This window comes from Lineus longissimus, chromosome 8 (genome assembly GCF_910592395.1).
Source record: "Lineus longissimus chromosome 8, tnLinLong1.2, whole genome shotgun sequence".
NCBI classification, from domain to species: Eukaryota; Metazoa; Nemertea; class Pilidiophora; order Heteronemertea; family Lineidae; genus Lineus; species Lineus longissimus.
The window spans coordinates 12,727,518-12,752,609 of NC_088315.1; the positions used below are offsets into that span (position 1 = coordinate 12,727,518).

The 25,092-nt window shown below is 43.4% G+C and overlaps 3 protein-coding genes across 5 annotated transcripts in view; 2 read left to right on the forward strand and 1 right to left on the reverse strand.

Moving 5' to 3' along the window:
- Window positions 1-959, forward strand: part of LOC135492178 (scoloptoxin SSD14-like) — a 309,652-nt gene extending 308,693 nt beyond the window's left edge. For all 3 annotated transcript variants that reach the window (XM_064778427.1, XM_064778429.1, XM_064778428.1), the window contains one exon: window positions 371-959. In XM_064778427.1, the coding sequence (XP_064634497.1) occupies window positions 371-523 (153 nt within the window). In that variant the 3' untranslated portion in view covers window positions 524-959. The remainder of the gene's footprint in view (window positions 1-370) is intronic.
- Window positions 867-15,739, forward strand: LOC135492179 (uncharacterized). Its single transcript, XM_064778430.1, has 3 exons — window positions 867-930; window positions 10,696-11,124; window positions 11,866-15,739. Exons 1-3 carry the CDS (start codon window positions 928-930, stop codon window positions 12,067-12,069), a joined length of 636 nt encoding a protein of 211 aa, XP_064634500.1. The 5' UTR covers window positions 867-927; the 3' UTR covers window positions 12,070-15,739.
- Window positions 15,740-18,181: 2,442 nt separating this feature from the next.
- Window positions 18,182-18,943, reverse strand: LOC135492657 (piggyBac transposable element-derived protein 4-like). Its single transcript, XM_064779224.1, has one exon. It carries the CDS (start codon window positions 18,941-18,943, stop codon window positions 18,182-18,184), a length of 762 nt encoding a protein of 253 aa, XP_064635294.1.
- Window positions 18,944-25,092: the final 6,149 nt, after the last annotated feature.

Here is a 25,092-nt window from a genome sequence, read left to right on the forward strand (position 1 = left end):
TATTCGTGATGGAGCCAACGGGTTCCACTGCCTGAATCACGGTATCCGCTTAGAGAATGACAAGACCAGCCCTAAAATTGATAACGTCATTCATAAAAACTTGTCATTCTCAGTGTATTGGTTCTAGGGACAGCATAGCGAAACCTCACTTTTATCCCAATCTAACTGTGCACTTGATCAAGAGAGTTAATAAAATTGAAAAGTCAACATAGCAATTTAACCCAGAGGTGCAGGAGAAGGATGGAAATACCAGCCTTCGCCAATACACCTTATGCATCAACTAAAAAAAACCAAATATAATCAAATCATCAGTTTTTCCTCTTCTCATCTATCAACTTCAGGGCTTTTCAGTTGTTTTTCTTATTTTCAGTTGGTGCTGGATGGGTTGGCAGCCAAGGGTCATGCAATGAAGCAGCTCGGGGCGAACGAGCGTGGATCTGTCGTCCAGAGTATAAATACTAATAGGGGGACCCTGTATGGATACGCAGATGTACGGAAAGGAGGCTGTTCAGATGGATATTAGAGTATCGAATTGTGTATTTCCTAAAAAGACAAGGGAAAAACTGACAAACATGAGGATATATCAAAGTTGGTTGAATCCGATCTTCTGCACTCTCATGTTTAACATAGAAGCTAAAAAGCTAGGTGGTACAATGTAAAAGGAACCCTTACATTTTTAGCTCACCGTAGGGGAGTCTATACAGTGTCCGTCGTCCGTGGTCAGTATCCTGTTTCAAAAATAGTGGCACGTTTCTTAACCGATAGGACTATGATATTGAAATTTTGTACACAGGATCCCCAGGTCAGGTGACCTCTGACACTGAATTTCGGTCTGATCTGATACTTGACTTGGCCACCAGGGGGCAAAAATGGAAACCTAAAAAGTGTGATATCTCTTATAAGTGACTCGTTTTCAATAAAATTTTAATGGTAAGTTCTCCTAGCAAGGATACATCACATATCATCCAGGTTTTTTATTTAATCTAATTTTCAAGGTCACAGAGGTCAAATGGCATAAATCGATCGTTTGATTGTAACTGCTCTGTCGGGGAGTCCATACATCCTTTGGCTGTTTAGTAACGAGGAATCACAAACAACTTCAGTTCTACTATATAATCCGTGTATTAAACTTCATCAAGGAACAATATATTTGCAATCAACGCTGATACATTCACGGAGCACGAGAGGTCATAACACTTCAGAATTTACTTTTACACTAAACTACTTCTAACTAAGATTTCATCATTTATGCTAAGCGTGGGTGTGAGTAGGAGGGGCTCGGAGAGACCAGGCCCTGTTAGGACCACCAAGAGTTTACAATCGTACAAATATTTCTTAAGATAAAGCAGGTTACTTATTTCTGAGAACGGAAGTCATCCGCCCACGCAAGATGGGGCAATGGGTCAGTCAAAGGCATTCTTTTTGATCTGCCGCCAGGCCTAGCAACACAATAACCTTGGAATAAGCATGTCTTTCATTACTATAACAATATACAGATTTCCTCTCCACCCACGCACAATAAACTTCAGATCCTGGACCCTTCCTTAAACTGTCAGATCTAATTAGGCTCACTTTACTCGAGCGTACTCAATCGTTCTCACGGATCCCCGGAAGTGAAGACTTTCCTGTTCATTTATAAAACATAAACTCTATATACCAATATTAATCAATCTAAATTCAAACTAAATCTAAAAACAATAACATAATCATCATGAAGTCCATTTCGGCAGCCACATTTGCCGGCCCTGAAATTAATATGACTCTCATAATCATTTCACATACGGTGGCTATCGGCCCAATATGCTAGTGTTCATATTCACAAATGTCAATTTCAACGTGTCAGTTGATATATAAACACAATGTTCAATCAGCAGAGTTCTGGGCATCTTTAGGAAGATGCTGTCTACCCGTTCATCATGAGCGATGCCAATTTCACAACTGGTCTTTTCAGCAGGCCAGATTTTGTTTTCAGTTCAACAACACGCACAATGCCATCGCACCAGGGAATGTCTTTGTAACACGCCCCAACAGCCAATTTCCACGTGATTGGCCATGATCTACCACAAGTGCCAAATCATCCACCTTTACTGGAAACCCAGTTGATTTCCACCACTGTTTTTGCTCATTCAACGTTGGCAAGTAATCCCTGGACCAACGCTTCCAAATATGATCAACAAAGATTTGTGTTTGACGCCAGCGACGTCGGCTAGATACTTCGCGGTTATAAAATACATCTGGCGGTAGATTAGGGTTAGCACGACCCAACAGAAAATGATTTGGTGTAAGGGCATCCAAATCAGCTACATCGTCACTAGCTGGCGTTAGCGGTCTACCGTTAAGTAGCGATTCAGTTTCAACCATTACCGTATGTAACACTTCATCACTGAGTTTGACACGCGACTCTGACAAGACGGCGCGCATGCCACGCTTTACAGACTTGACTAATCGCTCCCAAAGCCCACCAAAATGAGGACTGGCTGGCGGATTAAATTTCCATTCAATGTTATGTTATGTTGAAGACATTCATCCGAAATCGCTTCTTGGTTCCACTTAAGCAAACATTCGCGCCATTCTCGTTCCGCGCCAACGAAATTGGTGCCATTGTCGCTACAGATAATAGCGGGATTTCCGCGACGTGCCCTAAACCGACGCAATGCCATAATGAACGAATCAGTGTCCAGACTGTTTGCCATCTCAATATGAATCGCTTTAGTTGCCATACAAACAAACAAACAACCATAGCGCTTCTCAGTTTTGCGCAGCTTTGTCACAGAAATAGGCCCAAAATAATCTATCCCAGTAGCATGGAAAGGGGGTGCGTCTCCATGAACGCGCACTTCTGGGAGATCTCCCATTTTTGGAGGCCTTGGCATAGCATTCCTTATACGACAGAATATACACCTACTGGTCACAGTGCGAATCGTAGCACGTGCATTCACAATCCAAAAACGCTGCCTCAGGAAACTTCTGAGATGCTCCATACCCTCATGATGATTTCGCCTATGAGCCTGTAGAATTATCAAATGCGTTATGCGAGACTTCTTACCCAAAATGATAGGATACTTCACAGAGTTAGAGACATCAGACTTCCCTATGCGCCCACGCGACCGAACTATCCCGTCACTATCTATGAATGGAGCAAGCTTCCGAATAACACTTTGACGCGATATAGGCCTACCAGTTTTCAAAGCATTGAGTTCGGTTGCAAATTGACCTGCCTGTGATTGCTTGAACAGAACGTTTTCTGCTCTAGCCTTTTCCTCAACGGTAATTGGCCCACACTTCCGATCTGCCTTGTCAACCCGGCAGTTATCAACAAACCGCACGACACGTGCCACTGATCTCCAAAGTTTGTTCCAGGAAGAGAACCTGTCAACATCAATCAAGCCCTTGACAGCCTCACTGTCAACAACAGCATCAGTGTGACCCGACCAGTCACTATCATTACCTGACGCGCTCGCTGGCTGCTCAGGCCATCTGTCTTGAGGCATTAAGAGAAATGCCGGCCCATTTAACCACCTACACTCAGACGAAATTGCCTCTGCAGGCAGACCACGACTTCCGTCGTCTGCAACATTCAACTTTCCCGGCACGTGATGCCACTGATTAGGATTACTGTGATCCCAAATCTCCGCTATTCTGCTAGCAATAAAGGTCGGATGCCGACCCGTTGTACTTCTAATCCATAGGATTACGGTGGAGCTATCTGACCAATAGTGCACCTCACTAATCTTGTAGGTACACTCCTTGAGCACAGCTTGACATAGACCCACGCCAAGCACTGCAGCTTGAAGCTCAAGCTTGGGAATAGTTAATGGTTTGACAGGTGCAACCCGACATTTACCGATGACAAACCTGCAGCCAATCCTGCCATCCGAATACTCAAACCTGTAGAACACAACAGCAGAGAATGCCTTTTCAGATGCGTCAACCATACATGAAGCTGCACTAAGGTGGGATTCTCGTTGAGGTGTCGATAGAACCTAGGGATATGCAATGATTTCAGTAATTCTAAACTATCCAACCAATCAGCGAACGCCTTACGATCATCTTCTGAAACCTCATCATCCCAACCAAGTTTTTTACACCATAATTCCTGCCTCAGAAGTTTTGGGAACAATGTTATCGTACCTAACAACCCCAGGGGGTCAAATATTGAAGCAATAGTGCCGAGGATCTGACGTCATTTTACGGGACTTGATGTCAAACATAAACACATCCTGCTTTGTTTCCCATTTGACACCAAGCACACGCTCAGCAGGACGTTCATGCATTTCACCAGATTTTATTGCTTTCAGAGATGGCGCTAGTTCTGACTCGGGGATATTTCCCAGTATTTCATTCGAATTACTTAACCACTTGGTCAATCTGAATCCGCCCTTCCCCAACAAAGTAACCAGATCACCCTGCAATTTAGCACCCTGAAATATGCTGTCTACTGAGCCTAGAAAATCATCCATATAGAAGGATTTATGAACTGACCTTGCAGCCTCTTGGTACAATTCCTCACTCTCCTTGGCTGTACACTGAAGAGCATAAATGGCCGATGTTGGCGATGACGTTGCCCCGAAAATGTGCCGTTGATATTGGTAGACATCGGGAGGTTTACTCCGATTTGTTCTCCAAAGATATCTGAGGGCTGGTTGGTCAGCCTTTGGAACGAGAACCTGGGAGTACATCCCTTCAATATCAGCGGCCAAAGCAACTGGCCCTTCCCTGAACCGTATGAGGACTCCAAGCAACGAATTCAACAGATTTGGCCCCGTCAAAAGGCAATCATTCAATGCGACCCCCAGGTACCTCGCCGCAGCATCAAACACACGCCGAACTTTACCTGGCTTGTTGGGATTCAACACAGCATGATGGGGCAAATACCACTGTCGGTCCTCATGAGCAGCAATCTCAGAGGGGGACACTTCCTCGCATAACCCTTCTCAATGTCATCTAGAAAGGTTTTCTCATACGAATTTTTGAGAAGAGGATCTTTGTCTAACTTTCTCTCAAGAGACAACAACCTGCGCTCTGCCATAACGCGATTGCTAGGGAGAACAACATCCTTCTCTTTCCAGAGGAGGCCGGTCTCATACCGCCCACCAACCTTTTTGGTCGAATTTTCCATTATAGCGATAGCTCGTTTGTCCTCAATGGATCTGACATTTTTAATGTCATGGGAACAACCAAAGGCTTCGGTGAACCACCAATCCTTTACCAACCTACCGAGGCAAACATCAGGGTCACTGACCTGTAACCCAACGCGAAATGAACTTTCATAACTAGGCCTACCCTGTTTTCCCGGGAGTGGGCCTACAACAGTCCAACCAAGCACAGTATTGTTAGCATGTGGTGCCCCCTTTGGGCCCGACCGAACCTCAAGCGGCTTTATGATGTTCATAGCATCAGAGCCAAGCAACAAAGTGACATGATGACCTTCAACCGACGGTAAGCCATGTCTACATTCACAACAGGCAGATTAAGCTGATCCACAACCCAAACATTACTAACACTATGTAAACTAGGTTGAGCTTGACAATGCCCTGGACTTAATTTCAGCGTCACCCGCTCTGAAGTCACCAAACTCCTCTCCCTAATACCACTTAAATCTAACTCCTGAGACACACCTTTTAGCTCAAGCCGATTCGCTATCTCTGTTGACAATAGAGAGCACGTGCTGCCGAGATCAAGCATAGCATGAGTATCCACGTGACCTGTCGGCCCGTGAAGCCTTACCCGCACAACTTGAAGCAAGACTGATCTATTTTCAGACTGTATTTTCAAACCTGTATGCTCAACAGCAGTAGGCCTAACCTCTACCGTCGGCTCTACATCACGATGAAGCATCGCATGGTGTCTTCTTTTACAGTCACCTACACCACAATGTTTAGCCTTACATTTCCGAACCCAACAACCTTTGTTCAAACAAAGCCAACACAACTTGTTTTGCCACACAACATTTGCACGCTCCTCATTACTCATTGCCTTAAACTTGGGACAGTGAGCCAGATCATGAGAAGAACTATCATCGATGGGACACCTTACAACAAATTTGGGTTTAGTTACTGGTTTAAAGCCCTTTTGTTTACCAATGTGCGATTCACTGGTGGCCAGAGTTACATTTCGCTGTGAACTGGTCGACTTCGATGAGGACGGCAACCATTCGTATGTTTTGACCTCATCGGCGAGCCAATTGTTGATGGTTCGGGGAGTCGGTTGATCTACTCTGGACCTGTCTAGGTGTCTCGCCCAGCGAAACCTCATACCTTCGGACATTTTCCCGATCACAATTTCGCAGTTGCTAACTGCCTCAAGGTCACCGTAATAACCCAGCGAATCAAAGGCAAGAACGACGGCCCATACGGCCGATGCCAAGCTGAACACGTTATTACGGTTTCCTTCCGAAACCGAGGGCAGCTTCGCCAGTTTATCTAAGTGCGCGCGAACCACATATTGACGTTTACCGAAGCGCTCTTCTAAAGCCTCCAGCGCAGGCGCATACATTAGACCATCGTAGCCAAAATCTACGATTTCCGCCTTCGCGCGCCCAACTACAGCAGTTCCAATCTGTCCATTTTAACGCGTCTCCATCAAAACTTTGAAGCTTCAGTCTTAGGAGAGACTTGCCAAAAGACGATGAATGAACAACAGTGTTACCGAAATTATGCGAAACATGTGGGGGTGGATGATTTGCACGAGTAGAAAAATCATGACCTACCTGGTGCGCATGCTGTGAGGAATGTTCAGAAGTTCTCAGCTGCTTTATCCAGCTTTCACACAGCTGGATCCTGGGCCTTTCGGCGCAACCATCTCTTGAATACAGAACTGGCCTTACTTACGCCACATTGCGAGAACACATCGCCAGTTCTATCAATGGTGATAGCCACATCACTCAGCCAAATTTCTGCTTCGACCACGACGTCATTGACCTGTTCGTACTGATGGTCAAGTAGACTATTGACGTCCGTGGTAGTGTCCGGCTCCATCTCCACGAGATGGAGGCCGCATTTCATGGCCTCATCCCTGCTCTTGATCAACGCTGCAATCTGTTCCTTGATTATGCCTGGTCTTACGTTTCGTTTGACCAGGCGCTCTAAACATCTAATTCCACGGCCAATATTTCCAACATGAACGTTCATTTTGGCCTTCACTTGCCTCATCGTGAAATCCTCGTCATATAAACGATCACTAGTTCTGATCCGGTCGGAGAGACCAATGCTCTGTCGGGGGAGTCCATACATCCTTTGGCTGTTTAGTAATGAGGAATCACAAACAACTTCAGTTCTACTATATAATCCGTGTATTAAACTTCATCAAGGAACAATATATTTGCAATCAACGCTGATACATTCACGGAGCACGAGAGGTCATAACACTTCAGAATTTACTTTTACACTAAACTACTTCTAACTAAGATTTCATCATTTATGCTAAGCGTGGGTGTGAGTAGGAGGGGCTCGGAGAGACCAGGCCCTGTTAGGACCACCAAGAGTTTACAATCGTACAAATATTTCTTAAGATAAAGCAGGTTACTTATTTTTGAGAACGGAAGTCATCCGCCCACGCAAGATGGGGCAATGGGTCAGTCAAAGGCATTCTTTTTGATCTGCCGCCAGGCCTAGCAACACAATAACCTTGGAATAAACATGTCTTTCATTACTATAACAATATACAGATTTCCTCTCCACCCACGTACAATAAACTTCAGATCCTGGACCCTTCCTTAAACTGTCAGATCTAATTAGGCTCACTTTACTCGAGCGTACTCAATCGTTCTCACGGATCCCCGGAAGTGAAGACTTTCCTGTTCATTTATAAAACATAAACTTTATATACCAATATTAATCAATCTAAATTCAAACTAAATCTAAAAACAATAACTTAATCATCATGAAGTCCATTTCGGCAGCCACAGTAACTATGGAAAGTTTCTTAACCGCTGAAGGTATGACGCATGCTCAGTTTTGCCATTACCAGCAATGGCAGGCCTAGCACACTCCATTTTAAATAGAGGGCAACTGAATCATTCCTATTGTTTGAGGTGAGAGGGGGGAATTGATCTGCCAATTAAGCCTCCTGTTCATTGATGCATGGCAGACAATAAAATGAAGGGGTTTTATGCCCCCGCCTTCGAGGGGGCATAATGTCGACAAGATGTCCGCCGTCAAAGGTTCCTTTCAATAATGGGCACCATCAACTATGGCTGTTGGGGCAGCCATCTTGAAATACGTTTCTGGGCATTTAGAGGAGAACACTTTCATGGAATGAAATGATTTTTTTTAACTGTGGGAATTGCCAATGGTTGAACGATGATTCCTTTCAAAATTGGGCGCCATAAACTAGCAAAGATTGCAGCCATCTTGAAATCCGTTTCTGGGCATTTAAAGGAGAACGCTTCCATGAAATGCAATGATTTTCACTGTGGGAATTGCCAATGATTGGACGAAGATTCCTTTTGATCATGGGCGCCATCAACTATCCAAGATGGCAGCCATCTTGAAATACGTTTCTGGTCATTTAAAGGAGAACGCTTCCATGAAATGCTATAATTTTCACTGAGAATTGCCAATGGTTAGACGAAGGTTCCTTTCGATAATGGGCGCCATCAACTATCCAAGATGGCCAGGGCAGCCATCTTGAAATCCGTTTCCGGGCATTTAAAGCAGAAAGCTTTCATGGAATGCAATGATTTTCACTGAGAATTGCAAATGGTTAGACGAAGGTTCCTTTCGATAATGGGCGCCATCAACTATCCAAAATGGCCACCAAAGAAGCCATGTTGATTTCGGTTTCCACTGAACTAAAGAACCTTTCATATATTGAAGATGGTTGGAGGAAGGTCCCTTTCCTTTTTAGCTCACCTCTTAGCAGAGGTGAGCTTATCCCATACCGTGGCGTCCGTCGTCGTCGTCGTCGTCGTCGTCGTCCGTCGTCCGTTAGCAGGGCACGTTTCGTAACTGTTAGAGCTATTGAGTTGAAACTTGGTACACATGTACCCTTATGTAATGACACCTGGGAGACCAAGTTTCGGTCCGATTCGTTTCATGGTTTGGCCACCAGGGGGCCAAACGTTAAAAGTGAAAATATGCAATATCTCCCTCAATAGTAGTCGGGAAATTTTGAAAAAAATATGGTAGGTACTTCTAGCAAAGGTGCATCATATATCCTCCGGGTTTTTGATTTGACCTCCTTTTCAAGGTCACAGAGGTCAAATGGTGTAAATTGGCCGTTAGGATGTAACGATGGCACGTTTCTAAACTGCAATGACTATTGATACCAAATTTGGTACACATTTACCCCTTAGTCAGCTGATCTCAGGGACCGAAGTTTGGTCCAATATGATTCACCACTTGACCACCAGGGGGCAAAATCCAAAAACCTTAAAAATGTGATTATTCCTTAACTTCTTGCCCGATTGCCACCAATTTGATATCATGGGTACATCTAACCACCATACAGTATATGTCACACAGGTTTTTAATTTAACCTTCTTGTAAAGGTCACAGAGGTCAAATGGCGTAAATTCGCCGTCAGGCCGTAACAATGGCACGTTTCTTAACTGCAATGACTATTGATCACAAATTAAGTACACATGTACCCCTTGGTCAGGTGATCTCAGGTACCGAAGTTTGGTGCGATCTGATTTGCCGTTTGGCCTCCAGGGAGGGGGCCAAATCCTAAATTCTTCAAAATGCCATTATTCCTAGTAATGACTTGCCCGATTGGCACCCATTTTATATCATAGGTACATCTAATTCTAACAACCATTCAATGTGTCACCCGGGTCTTCTTTGATTTGACCTACTTTTCAAGGTCACAGAGGTCGAATGTACTGTAAATTGGCCATTTTGGGGAAATTGTAATTGCTTGGACCTACATCAAACCTAACACTACATGACACAAGACCATGCTCTTTATCCATCTTTCCTCCACATGAGGTGAGCACAATGGCCCTGGCCATTTCATTTGTGTACCAAAGGTATATAAACTTTCCACATCTGCACCGTATTTCTATTGTAACATCGTACCAGGTTCACTACACTACGCTACACTTCACTACACATCCGAAGCGACACCTCGCGGAATCCAGTGCAACCCAGTCTTCTTTGTCCAGAACGACGGTCAGGTGCATGTTGTTTCTATTCGCTCTTCGATTTTCGCTTCAAGGTTGGTATTTCCGATATTTTATGGCGAGTGGGCCAGATATAATTGTAGATGAGAGGGTCTACAATACGGCGAGTGGGCCGAATGATAAATGTGGAAGGCGAGGGAGCCATAAAAGTGAAATAAAACAGACGGCGAGTAGGCTGTCTACTATAGTAGATCTATCTACTTCGTGTGCACTGCACTGTGCGTGATGTACGCTGGTAAACTCAAGGACAGCGGTGTGGTTTATAACAAATTCTTGTCGGCAATATTCAGAGCAGTGCAGTGCTTTGGACAACATGTTTTGGTGTTGAGCATTTTATATTTAGAATGTTTTATGCAGGAAGAAATCTATGGCTCTATGTATGTAAGGTGCTGTGTGTTACTCTTAGCGGTGCACACAATGTCAGTCAGTTATATTTGGGCATCAGTTTTCCTGCGGCGTTCCCTGATCAAAGGTGGTAATTGTAAGAGTGTTTGTCCTGAAGACACGTCAATCTGTAGAGGTACATTGGTTGATGGTTGTCATGAATATATCGTATTGTTTCTATTTTCTAGATGGTGGTTACGGTGTTGAAGAAAAAACATTCCTTGGTGGGCCATAGCATGTTACCGGTAATCAGGGCAGTTAGAACGGATGCATCAAGTGTAATGGAGTTCGCCCGATTAGAGGCTGAACAGCAATTAGAGTTGTTGTCGCCAGAGGAACTACAAAAGGCTGTCCGTACTTTAACGAATGAAGATCCGGCAGACATTTTGCAGATGGCCCAAAGGGAGGAGAACTCAGGGAATTTGTGTCTACTCGTGCATCACACCATCCTGCATGCTAATGAGTTCGGTCAGCCTAAGGGTCAACAATTGATTGCGACGCCTCCAGATCTACCCGTTACTGGGGAGCCACCAGTAAAGAAGGTGAAAATGGCTGAGCAGGACGAGCAGTTGACAAGTTGTGCGCCGCCTGAGGGAGTTAAGATAGCCAAGGAAAAGGTGAGAGCTATAGCGACACAAAAGGACCCGAACGAATCTTTGTTGTTATTGTGTTTGGATGAGCTGAGTATGGCAGCAAATGATCCCAGTGTTGTAGTATTTACAGAATTAGCAAGACAGGCTAAATTTAATCAAGGTGACATTGATATGCCGTCGTTCGCCCTCTCCGTCTTGGGTGCAGGATCATCTGATGTTGTTTCAAAAGCGTTGTCGAAGGCGATGGTCAAAAAGGTGAGACCAAAAGCAAGCAAGGAGGAGAAAGATTCAGATTCCGAGCAGACAAAGTCAACGAGGCCAGCATCCCCAATGGGAAATTTGTACCCGCCATACATGCCGTGGATGGCTATGTATAATTTGCGCCCTTGGAGAGGTAGAGGAAGAGGTCGTGGACGAGGTGGTTATACTTCTGGGTCTGGCTCTGGTTCTCAAAACAACGCGTATGCGTGTTATTTTTGTGGGAGCGATCAGCATTTTGTCCGTGATTGTGACAAAATGAAAGCGGCGAAGCCAGCAAATGGCTACTAGTTGATAAGGGCATAGTTTTCTGGTGAACACGCGATGTTACATGTATACTCAGAGGTATCTTACCTAGTCCACCTCTTCCTCTGCCTCTTCAGCTCCATCCCGGGGATTCTTCTCCCTAGTAGGATAAAAGAAATTTTATTCTACATGGGTTGGCGGATGGTTGGCTCTTTCTAGTGTTTTTATGGTCGATTATTAAGGTATTATGTTTAATTTCAGGAAGAATTGAGTCACAAGATCCCAGTTTGGGAAGTGAATTCCGGTTTTATGTTATACGACAGTTCGATGCAGAAAAGAGAGCATCAAAGTTGGATCAATGCTGTTAGTCATGCTGAAATTGGAAAGAGCCACCAGTCGCCAACCAATGTGTTACCGTTCGAACAGATTATTCGTCAAGGGCAGCCTTTTCTCTTGTTCTATTGAAGATTTGTCGGTTAGAGATCCAGATTCTTTTATAGCGGGTAGCATCCATCACCATGTGAAAGAATGGGAAACTTTACTGGAGTCTTTGCATGATACTGATTTGCCTTGTAACGATATAAAAGAGTGGCTGACAGAAGGCGTAAATGTCAGGAAATTCTTTCAGCCATTTAAAGGTAATTATAAAGGAAAACGGTATAATTCTGCTGAGCCACCCAGGATGTTTTTTCAGAATGCCCCCTCCTGTAAAAAGTTTGTACCTTTCATAACCAAAGAGTTGAATGCCAAAGTAAAAGAGCGAACATTGACGATAGTAGGCAAGCTGGGTGAATGTGAACTCCCACACTTAATTTTGCCGTTAACAGTAGAGCCATCAAAGCCTCGTCTTTGCCAGGATGCACGGTTTTTAAATTTATGGATTAACGATTCTCCGTTTAAGTTAGACACACTGCGAGAAGTGCATAGGTTGGTACCAAAGGGGGCTAAGATGATCTCTTGTGATGAGAAGTCGGGGTATAGTCATGTTAAACTGTCTCCAGACTCTAGGGCATATTTTGGTGGGCAATTTGGAGGGTATGTATTTGTTTATAATACATTGCCGTTTGGTTGGAAGTCATCGGCATTTATTTACAACACCATTGGTTCTGTCCCAACACTCTACCTGCGTAAATTTGGTATTTCTAACACTCTATATATTGATGACCAATTGGGGATCGTGTCTATTAGTCTGGCCTCTAATACTGTAAGCATGCCTATTCATGTTATCGCATATGCTATAATAGAGTTGTTGACAAGGTTGCTACTTCAAGGAAACATTTGGGTTTCATAGTAGATTCTGATAGACAGGCATATTTGTTACCAGATGACAAAAGACAGAAGTTCATACAGTTAAGGGAGGAAATTTTGGCAGCAAAGCAGGTTGATGCGAAAACTTTGCAAAGATTCGAGGGGAAATGCATATCTCTCATGTTAGTTGTTCCAGGGGCTAGGTTGTATGTTAGAGAAGTGAACAAAGCCATTTCTTTCGCCCTCAGAACCGAAAAGTATGTTTCCTTGTACCCCAAGCTCCGTCAGGAAATGGAGTATTGGCAATTTCGGGATACTTGGCAGGGCTGCATGAGCTGGAGAAAGGAGTGTCATAAGCAGATCTCCTTAGCAACTGATGCGTCTTTGTTCAAGTATGGGGTGTCAGTGTTGGCTGATAATTCTTTCAATTTTTCGGATTACTGGGAGAATGACGATGCTAGGCCAATTCATTTGAAAGAAGCGCAGGCAATGTTGAATGCATTACAGTCGCTGTCTCAGAAAATAGTTGACAGCAGGGTGGATGTCCTAACAGACAGCCAGGTTCTCATTGATGTATGGCAAAATCAAGGGGGAAAGGACAGCAGGTTAAATGGTATTATTAAGCAGATATTTCAGTTGGTCCTGGCCTCTAATGCAGATTTGAAGCTTATGTATATTCCATCTGCTAAGAACCCGGGAGATAAGCCGTCTAGATCTATCAATAGAAATGATATGATGTTGTCTCCCACAGCGTGGTCCCTGGTTCAACATGCATTCGGTCAACATTCCATGGATTTAATGGCGTTGGATAGTAATGTTATGAGAGACGAAAATAATGCTATGTTGCCACATTATACTCCTTGCCCAACACCAGCGTCTGCGGGAGTGAACATGTTTGCACAGGATATTTCAGGTGTTAAGAATCCTTATGTGTTCCCGCCATTTCACCTAGTGCTATCAGTGATGAACTTCTTGTTAGAGCAGCAGGTGCCATGCTGTACCGTAGTTGCGCCTGATTTATCCTATGCTGAAGTGTGGGCTCCAGTTGTAGCATTGTATGTAGTTGATTCAATACTGTAAGGCAACAAAGGTGACAAGAATATTTTGCTGCTCCCTGGCAAAAAAGGATTTGTGCCAGATGAGGCAGGATTGCCATGTGCTCTGCGGGCATACAGATTGTGTTGTTATTAAATGGTGTTTGCATCTATATCTTGCAGGACACGGCGCAGAAAACGGCTTTACAGATTGATTTGCTGGCAATAAATAAGCGAATGGCGTATCTAAAGGACTCATCGGAAAATTCATCAAATTTCAAAAGAAAATCTAGTTTAAAAAACTCTGTGGAGGCATTTTTCAATGCGTTGCCTTTTACTCCTTCCCTTTCCACTTGTATACCAGATGACATTATAAGGTTTTTGATTTGGAAGGATTCTCATGGTAAGACGAAAGTTCATGCCATTCACTGTCCTTTCTTAGGAGACAAGAAAAGCCGTTCCTGTTCGTGTCCTGTAAGATTGGCTGCTACTTCTGTAAACAATATTGTACAGAAACTAGTTGACATATTTGACACACAGGGTAGATGTCGGGTGTGGGATATTAAAACATGGAGTGGGAATCCTGCTTGCGCCCCTGCAGTAAGGGTTACTGTAAGCAAGTTGCCTTGGAACACGCCAAGGCTCATGTTCTGCCCACCCAGGCAAAGCCCATGTTTGTATCCAAGTTATTCAGGATTTGTGAATATATTGATAGAGAATTTGGTAGGAATGATATTTTAACAAGACAAAAGTTTGTCTTTCTCAGGGATCAAGCATTTTTGAAATTACAGTTTTTTGTGGGCGATAGAGCATCGGATCTTGCTGCTGTGCCTACTCAAAAAATCAAGAAATTGAGTGATGATTCAGGTTTTGTATTCTGCCATACAATCACTAAGACGATACGGGGTGGGAAAGGTGTTGCTAACAGATTTGTAGGAAAAAGGTGTGAGGACGCTGGTATCTGTCCTATTCAGGCCATTGAAAGATACATCAGTTGGTCAGCTTCGAATGGTGTAGATCTCAGATATGGGTATTTGTTCAGGGTAGTATCTGAGTCAGGGGGAGTTTTGGACCAGAAAGTTTCTTATGAAACCATGTATACAAGGTTCAAGGGATATCTTGCAGTAATTGGTATAGATAATGGTGATACATTGCATAGTTTGCGATCGGGTTGCTCAATTTTGCTTGGTATGTCGGGCTCAGTTGAGTCAGAGGATCAGATGATGAATCATATAGGATGGCACACGAAAGAATCAGCATTGTACTACAGTAGGGTAGAGAAGTTCGGAGATGCGACACTTGTTGCAAGTAGGTTGTCTCGATCGGTGCGTTCGTCAGTAGAGTTGGAACAAAAGTTTAATAGTAGTGATGAGACAAAATTGGGGCTAGCCTTCAAGTAGATATACATGTACGATGTATTTTTGTAACCTTTGGATCTCACGTTGGAATACAATTTAAAGCAACAATTCCGTCTATTCTTCCAATTCATGTATTAAGCTAGAGATTTATCAATATTTTGTTAATATAATGTTTGTCCTGGTTTGGCTAATGCCATGGGCCTATTTTGTTGGTTGTTTACGAAGTTGAATAAACATTTTCTTTGAAATTGGTTTTGTGTGGTTTGTTTCTCATCTCAGTGATTGAGTAATGGGGAGTTGGGGGTAGAAAAGCATACTCAATCACTGGTGGGATGTGTCTTGATAAAGTATAGGTGTTCAATTGTTTGTTGGATTGCGAAAGCGCTGGAGGATTCTGCCTTTCATTTCCCCAATACTCTGTTTCCCTGGAGCAGTGGATGACAAGAGGTTCGCTTCGGGTATGGGACCATCCGAAGCGACACCTCGCGGAATACAGTGCAACCCAGTCTTCTTTGTCCAGAATGTCAGGAAGGAAGTGTGTTAGGAAGCTCCATGATGGACCCCTGTCCGGAGTGGCAGTTGGAACATGTTTTTAACCCCCCCCCCCCCCCCCCCTATAGTTGGCGGGCAGGACATGGAGGTTTATAACCAGTTAGGTTACATTCATTGCTTCAGGGGATTCTGCCTTTCATTTCCCCAATACTCTGTTTCCCTGGAGCAGTGAACAAGAGGTTCGCTTCGGGTATGGGACCTTCACTACACTTCACTACACTTCACTACACTTCACTACACTACAGTCTTGTGACACTTGCATCAATGTCATTGGCCTGTACAGTTCACCAGCTACCCCTACAAGGAAGATAATTACTGCACAGATTATCCTTTGTGCTCCCATTGTGATACTTGGATATTTCAATGTTGACTCATCAAAAAATCTCCTGTTACTACACACTTACTGGACTTCTTCCTAGACCTTGGGTTCTCTGTGTATCCATGAGATGGTTGGACCACTGATGGAACGACAAAAATAGATCACATATTCACAAATTGCAAAGAAGGAGAATTTCAAACTGGTACAACAGAGACCTATTACTCCTATCACAAAGCTGTGTGGATTTCATTCTTATAGAATATTCACCATATTTCCCTTGATGGTTGGACCACTGATGGAATGACAAAAATAGATCACATATTCACAAATTGCAAACAAGGAGAGTTTCAAACTGGTACAACAGAGACCTATTACTCGTATCACAAAGCTGTGTGGATTTCATTCTTATAGAATATTCACCATATTTCCCTTGGTATGAGTGCATTTTTCTTTCCATAAAGGCAAGAATGTTTCACTAAAGAAATTAACCAACACCCATTCAACGCCTTTAGTGCTACTGCAACACATTTGTTGTTTATTAGTCTCCGCCACGCCCGATAGGGGCTTGGCGGAGAGTTTTGTGTTAGCAGGCAAATTCTTCCCCCCAGTTACAACCGGTGCATAGGTACAACAATGTTTATCTCTGTACACTGTGTATGCATTACAGCCTGGTCTCGAGTCGCGGTTCCGGTCAGTGATCTAGACAAAGTTTTAGTCAATGTAGGCATGAAATAAAAATAATAGTTCCGCTGATTTTATTTGTACATTTTGTAGATGTGTATGTAATTTTAGCAGTTTTTCCACAAAGCGCAAGCAGTTTTACGACTCCTAATGTATTCTGGTCGACACCATTTTGTGTGCATCGTGTATTGGTTTATTCTTCGTTTTTTCTGAAATGTAGCCACCACCCCCATCACCTCCCTCACATAAGAGCCCTGAAATCATCCAACATCCCCCTCCCGCCACTCCCAAAACCTCATCCGTGGCGGAGACTCCAGAGTCTGCACGCAGACTCGGCACCATTTCTAGTTTAGCATACTTTGATACCCTACAACACATATGTGGTTTCGATTTGTAGCAATCACTACAACAGTATAAATGACTGCTTGATATCTATTATATTGTTTTGCTTCACCATTATCATCTCATACAAGCACTAAAGGGGTTGGAAGTAGAGCGGCGGTCTTTTGCTATAGAAATAGACCAAAAACCTCTATTCATTAATAATTTCCATATATGTGACCTAGTAGACAATTGTATCAGTATAATCCATTCATATTGCAGTGATTTAATGAGAAATGCGTTACTTTCCAAAAGCAAATTTCGCAGCCAAACTATCAGTTTTTAGGTTCCATATAGTTGATCTTTTACAACATCTTAAACCCTGGTGAACTGCTGATTCCATAAAAGCGAATGACCTAATTTCCACTTTCTGGTCATTACGACTAATTTTACTTATTTTGAGTCGAAGTTTTAGATAAATACTTCATCTGTCACAACATCTTGTTATAATTCAATTCGCCTACCTCACACGGTAGCCATCTTTCGTTCCAACACACATTGTAGTCACAGCATACTTGTGGCTTCAGCTTTGGTTCTCTATCTGTGCCCAGATTCTTGATTCTGGCATCATGGATGGTGCTGATCATGTGGACATCCTTCTTGTCTTTCCACTCATCAGGCTGTCGCGATACATAGCTTTGATTTCACCTTTGCGAAGCTTCTGAGTGGTGAGTGCTCTTGACACCCCCTTTCTGTTGGCTCTCAAAGTACCGACTGCATCAGTTTGTTTCCCACAGAGAGTCTCATAGAGTGCAGGAGAGCTGAAGAAATTGTCCATGTTGATACAGTACCCCTTGTTATAGAGATGGGGCAACAAGGGTGAGCACAACCTAAGTCCCCATTGGGTCATCCTCAGGAAGGTCAGGATCGTACTGAGTGTCCCTGCCAGTGTAGTCAAAAAAGTTCCAAACGTATCCAGAACTTGACTCACAGATCTCGAATGATTTTATACCGAATCTGGCCCTCTTGGATGGAATATACTGCTTCCACCCCAAGCGTCCTTTCTATAACAGAATTGACTCATCCACTGCCATGTCTCTCTCTGGTTTGTACATCTCTGAGAATTTCGTTTTCATGTGCTCAATGATAGGCCAAAGCTTGTACAGTTTCTTTGGAATAGGCCCTTCAGGATCAAATGCAGTGTTATCAGTGAAATGCAGGAACTTACAAAGCAGTATGAAACGCTCCTTATCAATCACTTCACGAAAGAAGGAGGTGTACATTGAGGCCTTCTTTGAGAAAGACACTTCTATTTCTGGTTTGAAGACCACCCCCTGCAAGAGCAAGAGGGCAAGAAACACCCTGATCTCATCAGAGTCAGTGTCCTCCCATTCCTTGGCCCTAGAACGAGCTTTCAGAGTACCCTCCTTCTCGACTAAATACTGCCTGGCAAACCGATTAGTTTCAGTTACTATCAAGTCAACAAGTTCATCTCCGAAAAAAAGTTCAAAGAATTCAAGGGGATCTGACGTGTCATGAATGTCAACCTTTATCCCAGGATTGCCAGTGAAAGGATATCTATCCCTTACCTGGTCATTTACACTCCATGGACGGTCATTAGCGGGATCATCAGGACGTCTACCCCTCGCAGGAGGCCGACCACGTGGCCGTTGAGCGGGAACATCGTCACCACTACTATCAGTATCGATATTCTGATCTCTGGTCTGAGAATCATGCCCACTAGCATTACTGGCATCGCTACCACTGACCAGATCGTCTACATTGCGTAAATAACCCTCACTACCTGACAGTTCACTCTGAATCATTCAGCGATGACAATTCATCTGAATCGGACTGTCGGAATGTCGAGAACTTCCTTATCCAACATCCGCTTTCATGCGTGCTGCAGCCATGATTCACGTGATTCCACTCAGAAACTGTTGCCAGTGGCAATCCCGTAGTGTTATGAAACTAAACTACACTGTGCTGACGATCTAATGGGATTCCCCAATCGATTTTCAGAGTGTTGTATGGGCTTAGGTGAGTCACAAACTTAGGACGCCATATGACGTTTTACGCAATGCACGGCCATTAGGCCAGGACGTCATATGACGTATCACGCAGTTAGCAGGTTAATCAACTAATTTATACATTTAGCTTTATCTGAACTCAACCCACACCGCAGTCTTTTCCAGTCTCACATTGCTGACTTAGTTTAACTGGGCCACTCTATATCGGGTGTTTATAGCAACAGTATAGGTGGCATCTTTGCAGGAAGAAATCTTGACTCTCCGTCAGATATAATTAATTTTCTTAATAAAGGATGTGTCTTTAATGAGATAATTGTTTGTCGTCATTTCTTGTTTATTCATACCAACACAACTGAGTCACACTTTCATGGTAGAGTGCGCCTAGCGCCCTATATCAATGTCTGAAGTGAACAATGGAGCTCTGCCATGTGCTCAAATTTTGAGTTAATCAGGCATTTAGTAAAGTTTAACCTCATTCTGGCAGAAAATGTTTAGTGCTAGTGATAGCTGGGATAATATTCTTAGTGCTAGCACTGAGATTTTCACCAGACAGTTATTTTGATAGAATTTATGGTCTGATTAAGGTTGGGGTTCACACACAGACAGAGCTTTGACAAGCGGACAAACGTTTTGAAATACAGGTTCGTCTTACATGGTATCAGGCTGTTTCGCTACATTGCCAGTTCGCTAAAAGTCGTTTCGCTACATGTGGCGGTCGTTTCGCTACATGGTAGGTCGTTTCGCTACATGGGTGGAGTCGTTTCGCTACATGGTGGGTATGGTCGTTTCGCTACATGGAGGACGTTTCGCTACATGGGTGGAGTCGTTTCGCTACATGGATGTAGTCATTATTTTTACTCTATTTTACCCTACTATAATTCCCGGTGGTGACTACAAATTTATTATAGCACAGTTTGCCGGTAAAAAAACTTATACGGTTTGATGGCGCGCAAGGGGTTCTTGTCGTCCTGGCCTGGGTTAGGCCACATAAAAAAAAGAGTTGGTGATCGTCCCCGCCCGCCCCTACGAAAAACGCCCGGCCCCGTTTTTTGTTAAAATCCTAAAAAAGTTGGTATAATGTTCTCTGCTATAGGGTCAGAATTGCATGGTTGGAATCTCTATGAAATTTCCTTTCAAATGACACCAAACATGTCTGTTTAGGTTTATTGTACCCAGAGATATTTACTTGATTTGAGCGAAAGATTGCTCCTATAGCGCCACTAAGATCGTTAGTTAATTCTTCACCGCGATTTCTACATCAAACAGAATGTTGATCCGGTATGGGACGCGCTCACCCAAAGTTTTGATGACGCCTGTTCTGACTGCCTCCGACGCAACGAATCTTCCGCGTGGTGTTTTCACGCTCTCGCCTCAGTGGTCGGCCGCTCGATTGTATCCATGTATCCGCCAATGAATGGTCATATGGACCCTGCTGTACGCCGCCTCAGCACGACGTTTGTTCCGCGAACTTCAAAGAACAGGGGAACGAATGCTGCCATTCACATCCTCTGGTCCTCTGGAAGTGCTGCATTAAATCGCGGAACATGGACTCCCAGCCATTTTGTGCCTCTCCTAAAAGTTGACAACAAGCAAAAAGGAACCTTGGTCCACGACGAACAGCCCAACAAGCGCAAGCGCAAAGTGATGACATCAAGTCCGACTACTGCTGACCCACCGGCACCGCCAACGATTGACATTTCCGCCGTCTCTGACCCCACAGTCGACGTCGTCACTAATCCTCTTCGCCAAAGTCCACCACCCATGATAGACATTTCCGCCGACTCACCTGACTCCACCACGGATGTCAGTACGCCACGCGAAAGTCCACCACCTATGTTAGACATTTCCGCCGATTCACCTGACCCCACTGGCACCGCGGACGTCACTACGCCACGCGAAAATCCACCACCAATGATGGACATTTCCGACATCTTACCTGACCCCACCGCCAACGTGGCATGGGACGATTACAGCGACGGGGAGATAACGACAGAACAGTTGTTCAGAGTTTGTTCGCACTTGAATGGACCAGTAACCTCATAGACATCCATTCGCGTTGGCTCGCTCAATTACGTACTTATTATTGATTGACAGGGGTCATTCAACCGCACTTCAACGCAGATTTGGAGGCCTTTGCAAGGCCTTCGCGTTGGCTCGCTCAATCGTCTATCCGTGTATACGTACTTATTATTGATTGACAGCGGTCATTCAACCGCACTTCAACGCAGATTTGGAGGCCTTTGCAAGGCCTTCGCGTTGGCTCGCTCAACCGTCTGTATCCGTGTATACGTACTTATTATTGATTGATAGGGGTCATTCAAACGCACTCCAACGCAGATTTGGAGGCCTTTGCAAGGCCTTCGCGTTGGCTCGCTCGTCTCCACCCATGTAGCGAAACGTCCTCCATGTAGCGAAACGACCATACCCATCATGTAGCGAAACGACTCCACCCATGTAGCGAAACGACCTACCATGTAGCGAAACGACCGCCACATGTAGCGAAACGACTTGTAGCGAACTGGCAATGTAGCGAAACGACAGTAATTCGTCTTACATAGTCGGTCAGTCAGAGATACAGTCAGAGATATAACTCCTCCATCAGTTTAGATCAGATGACAACAAAACTTCTCCTGAGAGTCAAGATTGTGTCATGTTGGGATCGTCAACAGAATTCAAATGGACTAAGAATATCCTCTTATCATGTTATAAGTTTATTCACTGTAATGTCCTAGACAAGAAGCCATATCAGGGCAAGAGTCGGATAACCAGCAATAGACGTGACCTATAGAGACGGAGGTCCGCGCACTTCTGATCGCTTGACCCAGTTTATACCTGGAGATCAGCCTCCTTCCACGTGGTCACATGACGGAGGGTCCTAACGCTGAGGCTCCTCATGGAAGGGTCTAAACTATATATAACATCCCCCTTGTTCAAATTACGAACTTGATTAAGATAATAATAGTTTAGACTTAAAGCAAGAACAAGTTGTTTTAAAATCTTTGGAAGTGTTTATACATTCCGACAACTGGGGCATTTAAACTTCCAAAGCGTTTATACAGACAATCGGAAACAGGGATACCTTGCTAGTAGGTTACGTAATAAAATTGAAGAGGCTGAACTAATCTCAGCTAAGTTTAACAAAGTCAGAGAGTGCAGTTCCACAGTGGAACATAATTAAACTGGTCATCCGAATACATGAAGATAGTAGACATAAAAGCACAAGAAAGTGAGCACAGCTAGCCTGAAATGAAATGGTTAGTTATGCAGGGCTTAATATCACTACTATAATCCTAAAAGGATTGGCCTTGTTCCAAAAAAAAATTTGACAACAGTCATTGCCAAAAGATGAGAAATATCTACTAAAAACTTCTCAAAAGTTTGTACAAATTTACCAATAATTGCACAAAGTTAAATTTTAAACATAGTTCTGCATGAGAACAACAACAATAATAATCAAAGAATGCACTATCATATTGTAATGTTTATGCATCAGCGTAACCATAGTGACTGTACACATGTATGGTGGCTATGGCTAATGTACACAATGTACTTTAAGGAATGTCAATATTGACATGACTTTCCTGGAACTGAATCCTGGACACAGCATTGAGTGCATTTTTAGACAGAATATTTGGCACGTAGCCCAAATGATGCAATGAAAAAAATTACTAAAACACTTTAATCCAAAAATGTTACACACATATACTCATAAATCCACAAACACGCTTTATAGTGAGGCAATATGATGCTACGTACTCAAATTACCGTTAAAAATTGGCCATCTATTTTTAATGCAGTAATGATGATGTTTTTATTCAGTAGTTGGAGCACACCTGTGTGTACTTTCGATTCTCATTTATGATCGAGCAAAGCTTTGTATACGCACAAGTATCAAGGCATTGACTTGAAAAGTTATGACTCCATTGTTCACTAATAAAACTACTTTTTAGTACTGAACTCTGAATAATGAGCACTGCTCGCACACAATTGTGGAAGAAGAACAACCCTATAACCACAAAAGGCAAATTTATACCTCACTAATGACTTCAAAAAGTCTACATGAAAACTATCAAAAACCTGATGGTTTTCTCACCGATATGAATACCTTGAGATTATACACATGCATGGTTTCACATTGTATCACTTACAAAGAATACAAGTGCTTGATCAAGTTTTGAGGCGATCCAAGACATCTGACTCGATTGTCTGGATCCAGGATGGTTTCAACTACTTGTGGGCAGTTGATATCACACTGCGGATCCCACCAAAACCTGTATGGCTTATCACGCAACGGGACAGACAATAAGAGCTGTATGTTGGCTCCTTTAAACCTAGCCCTTTCAACAGTATACACAGCCTCAGAAGATGGGGCATTTTCTAAGACCTTTAACAATGTTTGTTGTTGCTGATCAGAGAGTTTGCTCGGTGCAGCAAAACCATTGTTGTGTTCCAAACATTCCGCATAAGACTCCAAATCCAAAGGATTTGCCTTAGCATAGAATATCATTTCACAATCCGGAGCGGAGGGGAGGGGAGCTGTTGACCAAGCTCATCAATGAACTTGTACTCAGTAGTACAGTTTGTCGACTTGACTTCAGTGTTTTCACTGGACCTCAAAGCCTGTCGCAATTTCTGCAAATAGCTGATGTTCTCATGATCCGTAGCTTTTAAGAATGCTGGTTTTAACCGGTTGAAGTTAAAAACATCCTTCAAAATTCTACCATCTAAGTCTGACAAGATATAGTGGGTGCGATCAAGAACCTGATGAATGACAAAAGGACCTACCCAAGACGCAGTGAATTTCTTTGCGTTGGCAGTCAAGGAGGAGCTGGATGGTTTATGCAGATAAACCAGTTGACCTTGTTCATAAACCTGACACTTTTGAGCAACCTTCTGATTCTGAGTTTGTTGTTGATGCTCTTGCAGCTTTAACATTAGCTTAGAGACATTCTGAAATTTGTCTTTCAGATGTTCAACATACTCAGATTGCGAGTGTGACAATCCCAAGACTGGTTTGAAATTTAGTCCGGTAAATGTCAGTGGGCTCACGCAAGAAGACAAGGTAGAATGGGCAATGACCACCGAGGTAACTAGAGCAGAATGAATTGAACGAATACTGAGCAACACTGTAATAGCGAACCCAATCTTGTCCATATTGGCTGAGATTCACCTTGACCAAATTGGCGACGGACTGAATTTGACGCTCGACATGAAGAGAGCCGTGATTCCCGACTGAAATGATTTTCTGAGAGATGTTAAGAGTTTCACACAACAGAGTAATGATCTTGCCGGTCAATGATGTCGCTGCATCACAGATAATGACTTCGGGAATACCAAAATCACACAGAACACGCTGAATGAGAACTTCCGCTATTGTCGCTGCCTCTAAATTCTTTAGGGGCACACAGACAATAAAACGAGTTGCTGCACAACTTACTACCATCAAGTGACGGTAACCTGATCTGGACGGAACCATTGTTTTGAAATCAAGTGAGATTGTCTCAAATGGACAATATCTCGCAGGAATCCGCTCATGGTATGGTCTGTCCTTGTCGACTTTTCCTTTGGATTGCTGACAATTGCTACATGATTGAATATATGATACAATCCTCTGGTACATTGACGGAAAGTAATATGACTTGCGCAGTGTCAGAAATGTGCGTACACAACCTTGGTGATTGGCGGTAACGGAGTCATGATATCGGCTAATGAGTGGATCAATAAACTTTTCAGGGACAGCGAGTTGAAAACAGTAATTACCATCACTATTTGCTGGGAAGAATAACCAAAACAAGATATTGTTGCATAACAAATACTGTTCAGACCTAAGCATGATGGACCTAGCAGCTTTCTTGTCTGCTGGGAGAATGTTGTGTGCAAGATAGTCGAAGATAGGCTTGAAGAATGGTGACGTCTGTTGGGCAATGCGAAACTGCTGACCGTCA